The sequence below is a fragment of the Anoplophora glabripennis genome, unplaced genomic scaffold (genome assembly GCF_000390285.2).
Source record: "Anoplophora glabripennis isolate ALB-LARVAE unplaced genomic scaffold, Agla_2.0 scaffold717, whole genome shotgun sequence".
Taxonomy (NCBI): Eukaryota; Metazoa; Arthropoda; class Insecta; order Coleoptera; family Cerambycidae; genus Anoplophora; species Anoplophora glabripennis.
Genome location: NW_019417093.1, coordinates 150754 through 167705, shown reverse-complemented (window position 1 = coordinate 167705; position 16952 = coordinate 150754). Strand labels below are relative to the sequence as shown.

The window sequence follows — 16952 nt, the reverse complement described above, 5'->3', positions numbered from 1 at the left end:
CATGTAATTTTCATAGGGGAAAGTAGTGCACATTATGTTATTTGTGTATTCCGAAAAGCAAGTGAAAGCTCTCAGAACGAAGAAAGATATAAGGAATTTTCGAAACGCTTGCATCTGTCAAAATTTTTATAAAACATCGATTATCTCGAAAATGGTTAGATTTAGTATTCAAGGAAGCTTTAACATTTTTTACTTATTTTTAATTTATCTTGTCGATAATGCAATAACATATAGGGTGTTCCATTTAAAATAACGAATTTGACAGCTACTTCCGGTATAACCGAATTGATGGCATTATTTTGAAGGGAACAAATCTGATAACCCCCGTAAACAAAAGTTCACAGTCATATTGTCTTTCGAACCCTGTATACGACGAATGAAATCGTACTGACTTATCCAGTGCAATCCCTCTTTTTTTAAATTTGTTAAGATTTTATATGAATTAATACTAGCAGATTGCCTAACTATAGGATTTTAGACTAACTTCGCTGACTAATCCCGTGTTCAAATAAAACAAAAATCAGGATGTGCACAACAGCAGTGACCTTTCGCTCCCATACTTTTAACTGCCTGCCTTTCGAATATCACCTTTAATCAGGAAAATCTGTAGGGCATCTCAACCGGAGAAGGCGCGTACACTTCCCCATCTAGAACTAATCACAAACAAACAAATAATAATACACCCATTCATCATATCCAATTTACTTCAACTTGGGTGTCTAGATTTCAATACCCCGATAAAAATATTACTAGACAATTTATTAAACCACAAATACAACTCCTCAAGGCATCGCGCGCCGTACCAAAAGTAATTACTTCCAGACATTTTAATATTTTAATTAAGCGTACCGCACCGTACCAGATACCAATCACAAACTAAATTAATACTAGTTATAATAATTCAGCAATTAATAATCGAGATACGCATCTACATATCGTATGAGAAAAGCTGATAGCGTTTAAAATAGTAACGAATTCAATTTAAACTTAAAAACTAACAACATTAGGCACGGAATACTCACCGGGATGACGGAGGCGCCGTCGTCCTCGTCGGCCCCCTGCGAACAAAACACAATACTAAACAAAAGAGCATCGTGTATAAATTAGCGACTGCTAGCGATAACATCGCCATACGCTAAACGGGCCAGTCACGCCGTTTTTATTAACGAATTACATGGGACATCTAAGTAATTTGTCTGTCCGCGTAAGGTAATGGTCCTTAGCGCAACAAGGAAACATTAATAAAACCACAAAATCCGATGTCCCCTGCGTCCGCCTCCTAAAAACTGCATCACTGCCAGTACAGGCTCATTCTATAACATCTAATATAACTACAACTTGTTTTTACATTCACCGTAAGCAAAAATCAGGTCGATATAGTTTTAATGTAAATCATAAATCTAATCGGAATGCTTCAAGTCCTTCGAAGAGACTTTGTGACGTCACACCACTCGACTGCCTCGACCCGTCGCACAGTGGGATATATGGGAAAAATGTCTACGCACTCGGCTATTTTAACCATACAGTGGTAATTTCTTTTTTATTCTTCTTTATATGAGAATTTTATCAATCGAGTGAGAATCCATCAGCTTCAATATCAATCATAATAATATGGCATTTAAAAATAAAAAAAATAAAAAATTTCGTATCTGATGTTGATTAAACCATGAAAATAATTATGTAGCCTCACAATACTTTTCAACCTTAGGTAAACCTGAACCTGTAAATATAACCTCAAATTCATCAACACTATCCTCAAAGTAATACACACACTTCTTTTTTTAAATCTATGGGTATAATTACTAGAAAACTATATTTCTGAGACTATATTTCTTAACTCTCAAGCCATGAACATACACCCATAAAAACCCTTCAAGGCTTAACCCCAAACAATCAAAATCCAACTTCAAATTTTAAAAATTTGAGCTAGAAATTCATAGAATGAATATGTTCCACACCAAAGAATAAATGTCTTTGAAAACTATTTTTTGGAAGTACTTTTTATTTCTGAAGCCTCTAACATCACTTCTTAAATATCTAACCTCAAATCCAAGAAATCTTAGCTAGAAAATCAAACAAACGATATTTTCCAAACCAAAAATGTGATATTTTGTATTTCTGAAACCTCAAACCTATGCTATGTCCTCAAAACCTTGAAACTTATTCTCAAATCCACAAAAAAATTGATATTTAGATAGACAGATTCATTCGACAAATTATAAAAATTCCAACTATTTCGGCCAAAAACTCAAACTCAAAATTTGACTGCATTTCATTATCTTTATTTACATAAGACGTAAGCCCTTTTACCGGGTTAAGCAGTCTTCAAAAGGGTTGTTTTTCTGTTTTTTTATTTGTATTTATTTTTTTTGTGTTTTTGTTTTTTTTTCTACTTCTAATTTTTATTCAATGTTACAAAAATTTTAATTTTATTTTTAAATACTGAATTATTATCTTTGGTGTTCAGACTGATGGGTTCTTCCTCAATTTAAAAAAATCCTGTATAGATATATAAAATTATCACACCAGGATCATAAAATTAAGCATATTTGAAGAAGAATAGAAAAGTTTGTTCCCATATTTCCCACTGTGCGTCGCGTCACGTTGGCGCAATACGCTATGACTATTATCTCAAGTTACTTACTTGCAGTATAATTTTATCTTTTTCCCTGTTTATTAGTGTATTTCTACCTATGACAAAAATAAACAAAATTATGACAGAAACATTTGCGCCAAAAAGATCAGTCAAAAATCATTTTTATTAAACTACTTCTGGCTAACCAAAAATTGCACACTGAAAAGAATAGATAAGTAAAAAATACACATCACTATATCCCGAACTTCAATTTACGACTCTGGTGCAAGAAGACCATTTTTTAGATATTTCTGCAAACATAGATTTAAAAATGTACTCTTTTGGTCTGGTGAAAATATGGGTTTAGAAATCCTAAACTATAACATAAAATCATTTATTCCGTGCTATAGACTAGTGCTAGTTATACAGAGTGTTCCAATTAAAACTTGCAAAATATTGGAATTAAAAAAAACCTGATTCAATGAGAAAACGTGATGGCGTAAGTTTGGAGTCTTGAAAGCCACCCCTTAGACAATGGTGCCCTTAAACTTTAAATGGCACCCTATGTTGTGTGACACTTCATTTTAAAGCTTTTTCTATTCTGCTCACGACGACCTACGATTTTTTATATTTTGTTTTGGATATCACAATAAAATCATCACTTAGAGAATATGACAAAATACCAATGAATGAAAGAATGCTGTTCCATTAAATGTTCAAATCGGTTTTCCTCCACTTCCATACTACTATTACTAAGGGCGTTAAATTTGACGATATGAGAGGCTATTCAATTGAACCCCTGTGTCCAATCCAGTGATTTGGAAAGTCAGGTTGTGCAAAACCGTACTTATCTTATCAACTTCGACGTCACCTGTTACATGAGTGTTGTATAATAATGAAAAAGTAATATTGACGGTTGGTAAAAGACAGCGCAAAAACTAACGCTTAGGTAGGAAATTCTAGAAGGAAGCCTAAATAGTTGAAGATAGTTAGTTGAAGTAAGAACAGTGTGCAGATAGGTAGTAAGACGATCGGCGGACAGTGTGTCAAAGTAGTGAAAAGTTAATTGTTTAAAGTGTTATTAGTTAGTAGGTAATATTCTTTAAGTGCTTTGTTGTTAATTGTTCTATATAATCTTATGATTGTGATGATTATAGATGTTTCATGATAATAATTCTGTATATGTTTAGCCTTCATTGTCTTACGCTCAGGGGCGTATATTTCTCTAAGATAAAATTGTTACAATCATTATTATAGATTGCTCATTATTTATTACATGTTAAAATATGTATATTGTCGTGACTGCCCAGATATTGCATTAACGACCTCTTTGTTTCACATTTAACTTGTTTTATCATGATTAGGTTGTTCTTTGATTTCTTGTGCTCACTTTATGTCATACGTATGTAAGAGCTTTGCTGAATTTACTAACATTTTCACACATGATTATTATTATTGTTATTAATGTTGTTGTTCTCCCGAAATCTTAACTTTAGCTGGATAGCCTCCCGTATTATGGGACTCCAGTACCTTACCTATGATTATTATTATTGTTGTTGTTCCCCTGAAATCTCAACTATAGCTGGATTGCCTCCCATATGGGACTCCAGTACCTTCCCTATTATTATTGCTATTATTATTATTGTTGTTGTTGTTGCTATTATTGTTACTAAAACCTCTTCAGTTTTACTTGGAAGTGTGTATGTCAGACTTGAGTGAGATGACATTTAGTGAGAAATTAAATAAGTCCAGTTTTGATGATCATTAGCAAAGGTTCTTAATGTATGCCTTTGGTTAGCAGTTGTTTTGTATTTATATTTGGGTAGTAAGAGCAACGATCGTGGGTTTCTCTGCCATGCTCTTTCCCCACAGGAGCTCTAGGTGAGTCTGGCACTTTCATTTTATGTTAAATGGTTGTTAATGTTTTTGTTTTTCTATTTGTCACATGTTTAATTTGAATTGTATGTAAATAAAAGTTAGGTGTATTTACTCTGCTTTTGTTTTATATAATTAAACCATACATCCCCTCTACAAAGTTAGTAGCCAGCGCCTTCCGGTCAATAAAAAAATAAATACACACAACGTAGGTATTCCTTATGACGATCACATATTTTTGGCCACAACTACGTTTATTTATTTTTTGTCGAACCTAGGGTTGTTATACTACAAGGTTAAGAAAATCACGCACAGCTACGGTATGATGTGGTGGAGCCACCATCCTGTTGAAACCACACATCCTCTTCTGGCAAAGCGTTGTCATTTTCCAATACTTTCACTATCATCGGTTAGGTATTTGTTTCCAGTAGATTCAGATATATTATGTTTCCATCTAGATTTCCCAGTAGAAATAAAAGCTCTATAAGGTGGTCTTCCTGTATGCCCGATGCCCGCCCAAACATTCAATTTCCTCGGATGAGTTTAATGACGATCATTAAAAATATGTGCCTCCTGCCGTGCACGGTCATTATTCTTGTAGACAAAATAATTATTTCCACTTTTTCAGCAATTGTATAAACCATTTTCCCGAATTGGAATTAATTCGACTTTGTGATGATTTTACGAGATATTGTCGCGACAAAACAAGACGAGACAATATTGCCTCGTTTAACGTAAAACAGATAAAAATGTTGAACTGATAGAGTATAAAGTTTTTGTATTGACGAAAAAGCAAAATATTTTTTTTATCGAGAAATTGTGGAAGAGTATCGTTAGATAACGCCCGAAATGCTTCGAAATGTTCGTTCGGAAGTGGAGCAAATATTTTATTAGATCACAGAACATACTTTGATTCATTGATACAAAATCATCACTTATTCTTTAAGTGATGATTTTAATGTTATATCCAAACCAAAATTTAAAAAGCCGTATGTCGTCGTGAGCAGAATTGAAAAAGCTTTAAAATGAGGTATCGCCAAATGAGGTGCCATTTAAAGTTTAAGGGTATTTTACACCCTTGCGAAGACGTAGCTTCCAAAACTTACGCCACCACATGTCCCCCTTCAAAAGAAAATCGACGTGTCTCAGGTGTTTTTGTTTTTTTAATTAAGATATTTTCCAGGTGGGAAAGTTTTAATTGGAACACTTTGTATAACAAGCACTAGTCTATAGCACGGGATAAGTGATTTTATTTTATAGTTATGATTTCTTAAACCCATAGATTAAATATTTTCACCAGACCAAAAGAGTACAATGTCAATTATCTTCTTGCACCACAAATACGCTGGTTATATTTGCGCTATTTGTTCTGGTCGTTTACCGTTTGTTGAATTATATCCAAAGCCGTAGGCAATATTTGGAAGAGACTCAACGCATTTTTTATTTCATTTTATTACCACAATAGAGAGTTTTATGAAATAGGAAATCGTTATTTGGCGTTGTGTGTCTTATGAGTTATAAGTATAAAAGTTTACAAGTACACATGTATTGAAAAGTATTTCTTAAATTTAATACCTATTTATAAAAGGCTTCTCAAAATATTTACGTAAAAGCAATATCCAAGTATCCTTAAAACAGTGTTAATAATAATTTCTAAAGAGTTTCTTATATTAAAGTATATTTCCTCGGCATTCTTTTAAAACTAATATGTTGTTGCCATGAAATAAAAAACTGTCATAATTTTTAGTGACAAAACCGTTGACAGGGACCACCCATACCACACAGTCTGACACAGTCAAAGATACACTCTGTGGGTGTTTGGCACTGGATATAAGTTTTTAATAGAATTATTAATTACGCTGCTACAAAACAAAGTTTGAGAAACACAGAAGAATATATTAAGAAATAATAACGGATGACGTAAAGGAGAGCTGCAACTAAAGCTATTTGTTTTCATTTGGAATATATACCAAACCTTTAGATGCTTCTAATTGTTTGATAATTTGCTAGAGAAAAAAATAAAAAGCTAAAAGAGTGTTTTCTTGACAAGAGTCAAAATGTTAAGTAAAATTGTTAAGTACCAATTATTTGCTAATTTTAAGAATGAACATCAGACACCTTTATAGTATAAACAAAAAAAATTGGTTTAATAAATTAGGTATTTTATTTGAAATGAAATTATGTATATCAAGATAAGAAAAAATAATGAACTGGCGTAAGTATCACAAATTGTCCAATATATGTGGCTCTCAATTCACACAAATTTGCAATTTATAAAAAAATATATTGTTTTCGACCACACCAGTAAAACGGTGACAAATAGCTAAAAAAAATACAAAACAGTAAAAAATTGTAAGTTGTCCAAATATGAGATTTCTTAATAAAAAGGACCATATTTAAACCAGCGGAAAAAAAATCGAAATATCTTTAATGAGACACTATGTAACTGCAATACAATTTTTCCAAAAAAAAAAAATCCTAATAGATCAAATTATTCATATTTTACAGTTAAAAAGATGTTTTATAATTCTCCGATTCTTGTCATAACAATGTTATTTATTTTTGATAATTTATTAATTAAAATTCGTTTGAAAAACTATAGTTTTGAAAAAGTGGAAGGGGCTTGCACTTTTATTATTATATTTTCTCCAAAATTTAAGAAAATTTCATAGATAAGTTGTTTTAACGCAATTCGCAAAAATATTTTTAGAAAATCATAGGCGTAGAATCTACGCTTTACGAAAAGGGTCCGGATTCCCTCATATGTACAACCATGGTATAGTCTTTTCGAAGTCAGTTGAACATGTATAATAACGCCTAGCAATAAAATTTAATGAGTTTCATGGGCGTACCTAAAGAAGTTTTCTGCTAAAGGTAAAATAATACAAATTTATGTGTAGAAAATTTCTATTATCTGTTCATTTGGCCAATAACATATTTTAATTATTTATGTCCTCAATTTTCTTTGTATAAATTATAAATTGTTCGCCGAATTACGTCTCTCGTCATACCATCGATATTTTTAAATTTTTGTTTTCGCTTCCTCTTTATGCAATGATCTATAACACCTTGTTCAATAACACGAAAAGTTGTAGGCACTGAAACTTTAGTTAATATGTGAATTCTTATTTATAATTTCATTATCTGATTTTTCATTTTCTTCCTTTTTTAAACAATCGTAAATATTTAAAATGAGACGCTGGCTATTGAACATGTAAATATTTATTTTTAATTCTAAATCTGTTTCGTCAACAACCGATTCTACTAATTCAATATTGTCTGACGGTATTTCGTCATGTTCCTTTTCAAAAGGTCTCCAAATTGCTCTCCATGTTGTAATAATATTAGTAAACAAAATATCCCTCTTATTTCTTATAATAAATTAAAATTACCTGAATCACACCAAATTCCTCATTGCTGCATTGCACTGCTAGGCAATTTGTCGACAACTGAAATTCATGGCCGGTCGCCCAGTCCGGCTGTGTTTGTTCGCACTTTGCCCGCGCGCGCATTCTTCAACTGGGCGCCCAGACCTGTATCCAGGTATGCCTAAATAAATATGCGAATAAATTTTTCAAATATTTCAATGACGAGTTGTTGCGTAGCAACCGAACCTGGTACACACTACTATAATTGGAAAGACTATAATTGGAACGCAGCATTACTAGTATGGTTCTGTAAATACTAAAGACGTTACGCATTCCTAAAATGTTAAAATGGATCATTTTTCCAAAAAATTTTATGGCGTATATTTCGGAAACGATGCATTTCCCGCACAAAATTTACATATTTTTTTTCCTGACTTTTACCTAAGGAATGCATTTCCTGGCGGGATATCCCGTATAGAAGAAAGCCCATATTTGGGCCAAAGTATCTTGGCAGTAATTGAATCATACAATATTATAACAAAAATTATTATAAAGATGGTCATCAATTTCACTCTTGAGGTGAGGCGCAAAGCACCAACGTGTGCACGCATGTTTATCTTCATGCAATATTCCTATAAATCAACATCCATCTAATTTGTAGTTTTAATTTAATAAACCACACGGCCTGAAGACGATAAGGTTGCAAAATGATTTACCGCAATTGCAATTATAAATGTGCTGTAAATCATTATGTATATCGTGAAAGCTTCTTAGGAAAGCTTTGAATTTAAATCCGCAAAACCTTTTATACAGACTTCGATCAAAAGTATAACTAGATATAGTTCAAGAACTGTTTTAAGGGGGCGATTTAGTATGTATATTTTTACCGTGTAACAGAGCTTCAGATGAGGACACAAATCATCGAAGAAACTAACATAATTGAATATTATTATATATCAATGTATTCGCAATGGTTCCCGCTAGTGAGTGAGATAAATTTCAATACTCATGAGAACAGAAGAATAATTTAAATAAATGCCAAAGTACCTCAATTTTAACCATACTGTTAGTCTGCCAATATATTCCATTTACAACGGAACTAGGTTAGGCACAATAACCAAACTACTTCACTCACTAGAACGGACACCTAGGATCATTTGTATTTAATTTTCAGATTAATATTTATTAATAGTTCTATAATTTGTGTCCTCAAGTGAAATGACAACATTTTACACACGACTCCATTTTTAATATGTATCTAAACCAGAATTGTCCAGTTTCCTACCTATACACAAGATATTTCTAACATTTTTCGATATAATTAGTTTGTACACTCTCTCAAAGGTGTCGCTACCCTTGAAAATGAAAGTGAAAACACAGAGTTGGTTTATTATAAATGCGTTCTAAAATAAAGCATAATAAGTCTAATATTATCTTTGATATACCTAGTAGTACCTAAGTAATGATTTTGTAAAGCTTAAATAGTACGAAAATATAACGCATAAAAAAACAATAATATGTACTAATTTGTCTTTATTAATAATAAAGATTAAATTTTACGTACAGGGTGTCCCACATAAAATCGTTATTTGTTTTAATAAATTTACAGCTTAAAAATTAGCCTGGCTCAGATAGATGTCTTCTTCAATCTACAAATCTACAAATCTTCAAGCTACTTAGCGGTAAGAAGGAAACCACTGGATATTTAATGAAAAAAGTTACGACCAAAAAAATTATACATTCTTGAATATAAATATAACTAACACGATTTTAATTTCATATTGTCTTGACAATCAACTTTTGCTTATTTTAGTCACTTACTATCGAAATAAATGAAATAGACCTCTGAGTTTGGAAACCGATATTAAGAAAACGTAGGGGCAAAAAATTTGAAATTTGGACCATATATAGCCTCACTATTACTCTATTGTGTGCTAAAATTTCAGTTGGTTTCGTTATCCCATTTGTTAGTTATTAATAAAAATGTTGAAAAAATCACGGTTTTCTGCATATAAAATTATTGGTACCGCTCACTTTAACTCGTCGTAATTTTTTTGTTAACTGATAAAAAAATCCAATTTTTACTAACGATAAGTCGAACTATTGTCTTTAATATTGTAAAGGTCATTTGTCTCAAAAGGTCTTCTTTTTTTATTTTTAAGTGAAACATAAGGGAGTGCTATCTCCGTAAATATGGCATTCTTTAAAAAAAGAAAAAACTGACATAGGTAGCAAATAACTGTAAACAACAATTTGAAAAAATATGTTAAAATAATACAGTTATAAATATGATATTCTTAAAAACAGTATCGGTATGGTCAATTGCGTTCACGGTCCGATGCAGAGTATACAGTATAGCCTTTATAACTGTATTATTTTAACAAATTTTTTCAGATTGTTGTTTACGGAGATAGCATCCCCTTCTGTTTTGCTTAAAAATAAAAAAGAGCTTTCGAGACAAATGACCTTCACAGTACTAAAGACGATAGTGCGACTTATAGTCAGTAAAATTAGAATTATTTTTGTCTAATTTTTTTTCCTGTTACACGTTTTTAAGCGATCTCTAAAAAATAAATATCAACGAAGTAACAATTTTTTTTCATTAAATTTGATCAACAAAATAATAGAAATTAATTACGAGACACTTAATAAATGTCTCGAGGCAAAATTTACTACCGCACTGTGAGTATCAAATATTTATAATTTTTTAATTTTTTTAAAATATTTTATTTTTTAGAGGTCGCTCAACTCTGAAAATTAAACTAATTATGAGTGACCTTTAGAAATTAAAATATCGATTTGAAATTTTCAGAATCGAGATTTTCTTCAACCTAGAAAATGATAAAATAACGGGAAAAAAAAATCAATTTTTGACGATTTTGGAAATTTTTAAAAATCTTGAGCGACCTTTAAAAAAATTTTTTGAGCTGATTTTTTGAGGGGGCTCTTAAAACATGATAAACTTACATATTTTCACAAGAGACACGAAAAAAAATCGTTTTTTTGGACCACCCTACTACATATTATTCTCCAAACGTAATTAGTAGCAAGTTTCTATATATTTTAGTAATTAGGCAGTGTTTTTTAAATTAATACGACTCACCAAAGTAAAAAAATAATTCAAGTTAAATCATTTTTACTGAAAATAGCAGGTAATTTACGTATCGGATTGTTAACGTGAAAATATAAACATTAGACTGTTGACTATTCCTGTTATCCTGTTATACGTTTTTTAAGTTTTTGAAGAAGAAACTACTTGTAATTTTAAAAATTATATCTGCTTTTATAATAAAGGAATGGTAATTCTAAGATTGTTTAAGCTTATTAACTAAAAATTATTGCCTACTTAATAAAAAAATTATTATTGTCCTCGATAATCTATTAATGATTAATAAAATCTTTACTCTCTTTCCTTATAAGACTGTATGTACACAAATTGGAGCCGTTCCTGAACAATCAGGCGCGAGGCCTGTTAAAATATCGCCCAGCGTGTTATTAAACAACACACCTTGAAGCGTTGGCCGCTAGAGCTAGAGCAGCACTTGCCGGGGTACCGTTTCGTGACTCACGCTGGGCGATATTTTTTGTACAAAATCCCGTCCTTAACATTCCCCTCTTCATTCTTGAGCACGTAGTTACTTAAAATTATATGGTATAGGTATGTGTATTATTTACTTCTAATAATAATACTTAGACAAATTCTCTGCCATACACGCATGTTTCAAATTAAACTACTCCTGTTTGCATATTGTTAACATATGTAATGTATCGGAGTTTTTCTATATAGGTAATTGCATATCTTGGGTACATGCATAAGGAACACTAAGTATTACCGTGTACCGCATTTTTTTTGTATAAATTGGAAATAATTATAATAAATATATATAAATTGTAGTAGTCTATGAGTACTTGTAACAGTGCTTAGACGCTCATTATAGATCGACAAGTTATTTTTTTTCTCCAACCGCCACAAAACTATGACATTTTTTGACTGTCAGAAGTCTAATGTTGACATTTTCCTTCTTAGATTAAAAGTGTTAACCAATTTTTAATTTATAAAAGTTTATTCAACAATATTTACAATAATTTTTGTTTATCCACACTGATATTAAATACGCAGTTTGAACATGTGTTAAAATTAAATAAACCACTGAAACTAACACTGCTTCGAGCAATTCTCAAAGCAGTCCAACAGGTTGTCATTAATATTTATATTATTTTCAGATATTGTGAAATCAGAAATGACAACGGTGCTTGGTTTATCATTACCACTATCAACTTTCAGTAGTCTTTTCGCAATATTTTCTTTATTCAAAAGTGAGTCTTCAATGTAGCCTTCCGCCACAGTGATCAATCTCCATCATCCGTGTCTTTTAAGACAAGTGAGATCACCACCGCCGTCAACTAAAAGGGTAGCAGACGTTCGTAGTAATGTGTGTCCAATGTACTCTTTCCAGTTGTTCAGCTTCAAAAATTTTGCCACTTCTTGCGAGACGGCACTGATTTTATGAATACCGATCACCATTCGATGATACTTTCCACTAATATATCTGAGAAATAATCGACGTTCTACCAATTCCGGTGGACGTAAAGCAACATATTTTCTATAAAAACTGGTCTCCCAGCACAGTAAAAGAACGTGGTTTCTTGGTTTTCGTATTGGGAATTTTTGCAATTATGGAGGATTTCAAATCTTCAACATTATCAATTGTTAAATGGACTAATTCATCAGAACGGCATGCGCCTGCAACCCCCAATATTAGGACGACCTATGAAGAAGCTTTTTAAAAATTATTTTTAAAGCGTTTACCTTCATCATCAAATATAAATTATCAGGTGCACTATTCAAAAAGCAATCAACTTCCTCCTTTGTAAATATCGCGATTTTTTCGGTATATATCCCTCATTTTGTCTATTGAGAAAAGCACGTAACTTTGAATATTTGCTTATATCCAACCGCAACAATGAATACTGTGAGCAAAGCGTTGACGGCTTCATTTTATTTGATAAGTTTGAGAAATATACCATCAATACATCTTCTGAATACAACTTAATGTTTTTTTCTTTGCACCAATCCATAAAACGATGGTAGACACATTCATAAATTTCACGAGATTTCTTTGGGACAAGATTCAAAGAAACCTCTTTCGCACACTCCAGTATCTCCTCAGGTACACCTAAATTTTCATTAAATTACAATTTTACAGAGTTTTTAGCAAATTGAACCACAAACAATCACAAATGAGCGCAATTAAAGTCAAGAAGTCAAGTTGTTTGACAAAACTTTTGACTACTTTGATTTATAGTTGGTACCCTGACGTTTCAGGGAAACACGTAATTTCAAATATTTTGGTAAATCAATGCCTTCCTTTGTACTAAGTGTTGCTCTCATCATGGATAAATAGTGAAATCGCTAGTTAGATTAATTCTAATTACTTGTAAGTAATCTATAAAAATAATATTTTTTAACAAGAGGTAAAAATCTGTAGATTCGTAGTAGGTAGATAGTTAATACATAAATTGCACTGTTTCTGCAATTGCATCCAATAACCGCTTCTATATAAAACCATAAAAAAACAAAATCCGCATATCATACCGGTGCCAGTACCGAGCAGAACTTCTTTTTATTCAGATCTGTAAGCACGGTACGACATGAAACAAATACAAATTAAAGATTTGTATTTCCACAGCCTCGCTTTAATATGCATACGAGCAACAGATTCTATCAGCAACTCTGACTTATAGGTTGCGCAATAAAAAAATCATGATTTACGTGTATCGTATTGCCGTATAGTGTCGTGGCAGTCATAATTCGAGTTATCTCCTTATTTATTGTACACGCAATCATGCTTGCCGTTCGATGTGAAAAAAAAAGAAGACAAACCCAGTAATTTAATACCTTCCAGCTTCTGTTGGTTTATTTTAATGAATATTACCGATCGACTCTTCAATTATTAAGAAATCCAATTACACGGCTAAGTTATTGTAAAACGGGTACAAGAAAGGACGAGGGCATAAATCGTTGTGCCCAACAGAACGCAGCTGATAATTTAACAGTAAAGTTTCCTATGTAGAAAACAAAAACTCGTGTACTAGCATCGACCTCTATTAGATAAATGGACCACCAGGACTGTTTGCAAAATGTGTTACTGCACACCGAAATGTCTTTAGTTGCTAAGTACAAGGCCCACCTCGTTTCAAAACGGATGAAATTTTTGTTATACCGTGTGTGTATGTCGTCGTCTTATCGGTAGAATCTGGGGGTTGAAGCCAAGAATGTCATAGTGGATCTATACATCGATAGTAAGACCTAGGATATTTTATGGCGCTGTGGTATGGTGGCAAAAAAACACAAGAGACCACAGAGAGGGAAAAACTGAATAAAATCCAGAGACTGGCCTGTTTGGGTGTAACGAGGGGATGTCATCGACCCCGCTGCGCTAGAAGTTATGCTACCACCGCTCCACATAGCGGTGGAATAAGAAGCGTGGTTAGCAGCATATCGACTCGAAAAAATAACGACTAGTTCCTTAGTCCCTATTCCAGGATTATGGAAACAACATGTTGGAACCAACTCTGGAGATGGTTCCAATGTTTCACTTCCACAAACCATTTGAGACTCGAATAAAAGATCAAAACAAATGGAAGGAAAAATTTGACACCCAGGAAAGATGTAGCCTGGTATGGTTTACAGCGGCTCCAAATGGCCATAGGGAGGAGTTCAGAAATATACGGACTCAGACCCAGATGGAGGTTTCTCATTGTATTTCAAGCAGAAATATTCGCGATAATGGAGTGTTTAGAGTACGTAGAGGTTATTAACAAACTCATATACATTCTCTGATAGGCAAGCAGCGGTTAAAGCTTTAGAGGCGCACAAGGTAAGTTCAAAACATGTCCTGGCATGTTTACAAATGCTGATTGAACTAGCTACCACTAACAGAATTAGAACGTGTTGAGTGCCAGGACACAGAGGCATTGACGGAAACAAAAAAGTGGATAAACTTGCTAGGAAGGGATCCGAAACATAGTTCATTGGTCGAGAGTTCTGTGGTACATCTTCTAGTATGGTAAGGGTGACTCTGGGTAAATGGTCGGAATACATAAAATACTGAACTTTAAGACCAGGGCAAAGCCATACACGAATAAGTTGCTGAGCTTGAATACGTGTCAGTTTAGGAAACATATATCTTGTAGACACTCAGGTCTGCCGAGGATCTAACTCTGCGGATGAAAGCTCTCTGTATATCCAGGATTTTCACGTAGTTGAATGACGCCACTGGGAAAACTTTATCTGGAACCCGAGAAGCTGACAGCTTCTGCAGTGTCAGCAAAGAAGCCTTTGGACTTTGTAAAAAGGACAAGACTACTTACTGAATAGTATTGAGCCGTAACATGCACAATAAGGCCGCGGTGCTATGGGACTTGATTAGAACCAAGCACTAAAAAGAGATGCCATGTGTTGTTGGTGAGGTAACACTCGTGATATCCTCATTGGTCAGATGCTGAAGTCACGTTAGGTTTGAAAAAAGAAAAGTAACACAGGTACGCAAAATAAAAACAGCACGTTGATCCGGAAACACCATCAATATGTTTTTCAAAATGCAGAATCTGAATTTTCGTCGGAATCATACAACTAGGATTTGTGACAACATAACCTCAAACATTTCCTGAAGTTTCAAAACACCAGAAATTAGATGAATGCATCAAGGAAAAAAGAGGAGCAACTACTGCAGTATTCTTATGGGTTATTGGATTTAATAATGATTGTTGCTAATAGCTATTATCTTTGACTAAATCAAAATCACGCCATTACAGGTTGAAAGAGTTCAACGAAATTGCTTGTGTATCTTCAGAATGTTAATGTAAACAAAAAGTATGTAGAAAACGCAGAAATACTACACAATACGATCGTATACGGAAACGAGACCACCAACAATAAACATTATCACAGTAACTCAGCATATTTTGGTGATTTTACACCTGATTGATACATGGAATTCATTCTTACAATTTCGGCTTAAAAACACATAAATTGTTGCCGCATGTACAATATCGAATAACAATCATACAGATATTTAAAGATCAGTAAGAAGGTTATTAAAAAATAAACATCATGCAAATAAGTGTTACTCACACATGTAACCTTTTATATAAAAATATATATTTTTAACGTTTTGAAGACACTACATTGTCGACAGTGATGACTGATGACTGACGAGGTTGATGGATGGATTTATAATATAATACTTCTATAAATTATACCTCATAATCCGTTAACATTTCTCTTTTTTTTACTACATTTAGAATCGACAGACACTAAAGGAACAAGTTCCTTGATGCTAGTTTTGTTTTTGCAATTTCAGTTTCAGAAAGAATAAAATTAAAACATGTGAAAATAGCGTAGAAGGACAGAACTTGGAAAATACAGGAAACATACTAATGTAATGATATGAAATACTTTAATAAAAACACAAAAAAAATGGTCAATTCAATAGATGAACTGTTTGGACTGAAATAACAAGTATTTAGAAGTAATAAAGCAAAATATCACAGTATTAACAAAAACAGTAGATATAAATATCCACATTATCAGAATTACTCATATATCAGGTGATCCAACTGAATTGCTATCTCAGAAACCGCAAGAGATAGATATGCTTAAATTGGAGCAAAATCTGAAGAGCCATAATTTCCCCAAGGAACGAGAAATTAAGTTTCCCAGTTTGTGGAAATAAAAAAACAATATTTCAGATTTGGACTGTACCGCTTTCTAGATTTATTTAAAGACCTACGAAAAGAGAAAACATACTCAAAAAACATTTTAGCTTCTCTAGGCCAACACGAAAGTAAAATTTCAGTTTCACTTCTCAGTAACTATCATCAGCTTCAGTATTTTAAATAGGTACAAACCAACAAAAATATTTAAATTTATCTCTGGGAAACTATATATGCATTAAATTATGTAATTTTGCCCCTATCTTAGCATCTTTCTATATCTGACGGTTTCCGAAGTAGTTCTATTATTATACGTAATTACTCTGAATTCGAACCATCCTAAAATATATACATAGATTCCTACGCAATAATTTTAAAATTACTTTAAGTCCAGTTACTCAGGGTTTTTACCTCCG

General features: G+C 32.7%; 1 protein-coding gene across 1 annotated transcript in view; it reads right to left on the bottom strand.

The window, feature by feature from the left end:
* Positions 1–16952, bottom strand: part of LOC108914649 (ankyrin repeat domain-containing protein SOWAHC) — a 69084-nt gene that overhangs the window by 13777 nt on the left and 38355 nt on the right. Inside the window, exon 3 of the mRNA XM_018720495.2 lies at positions 1023–1058. Within this exon, the coding sequence (XP_018576011.2) occupies positions 1023–1058 (36 nt within the window). The remainder of the gene's footprint in view (positions 1–1022; positions 1059–16952) is intronic.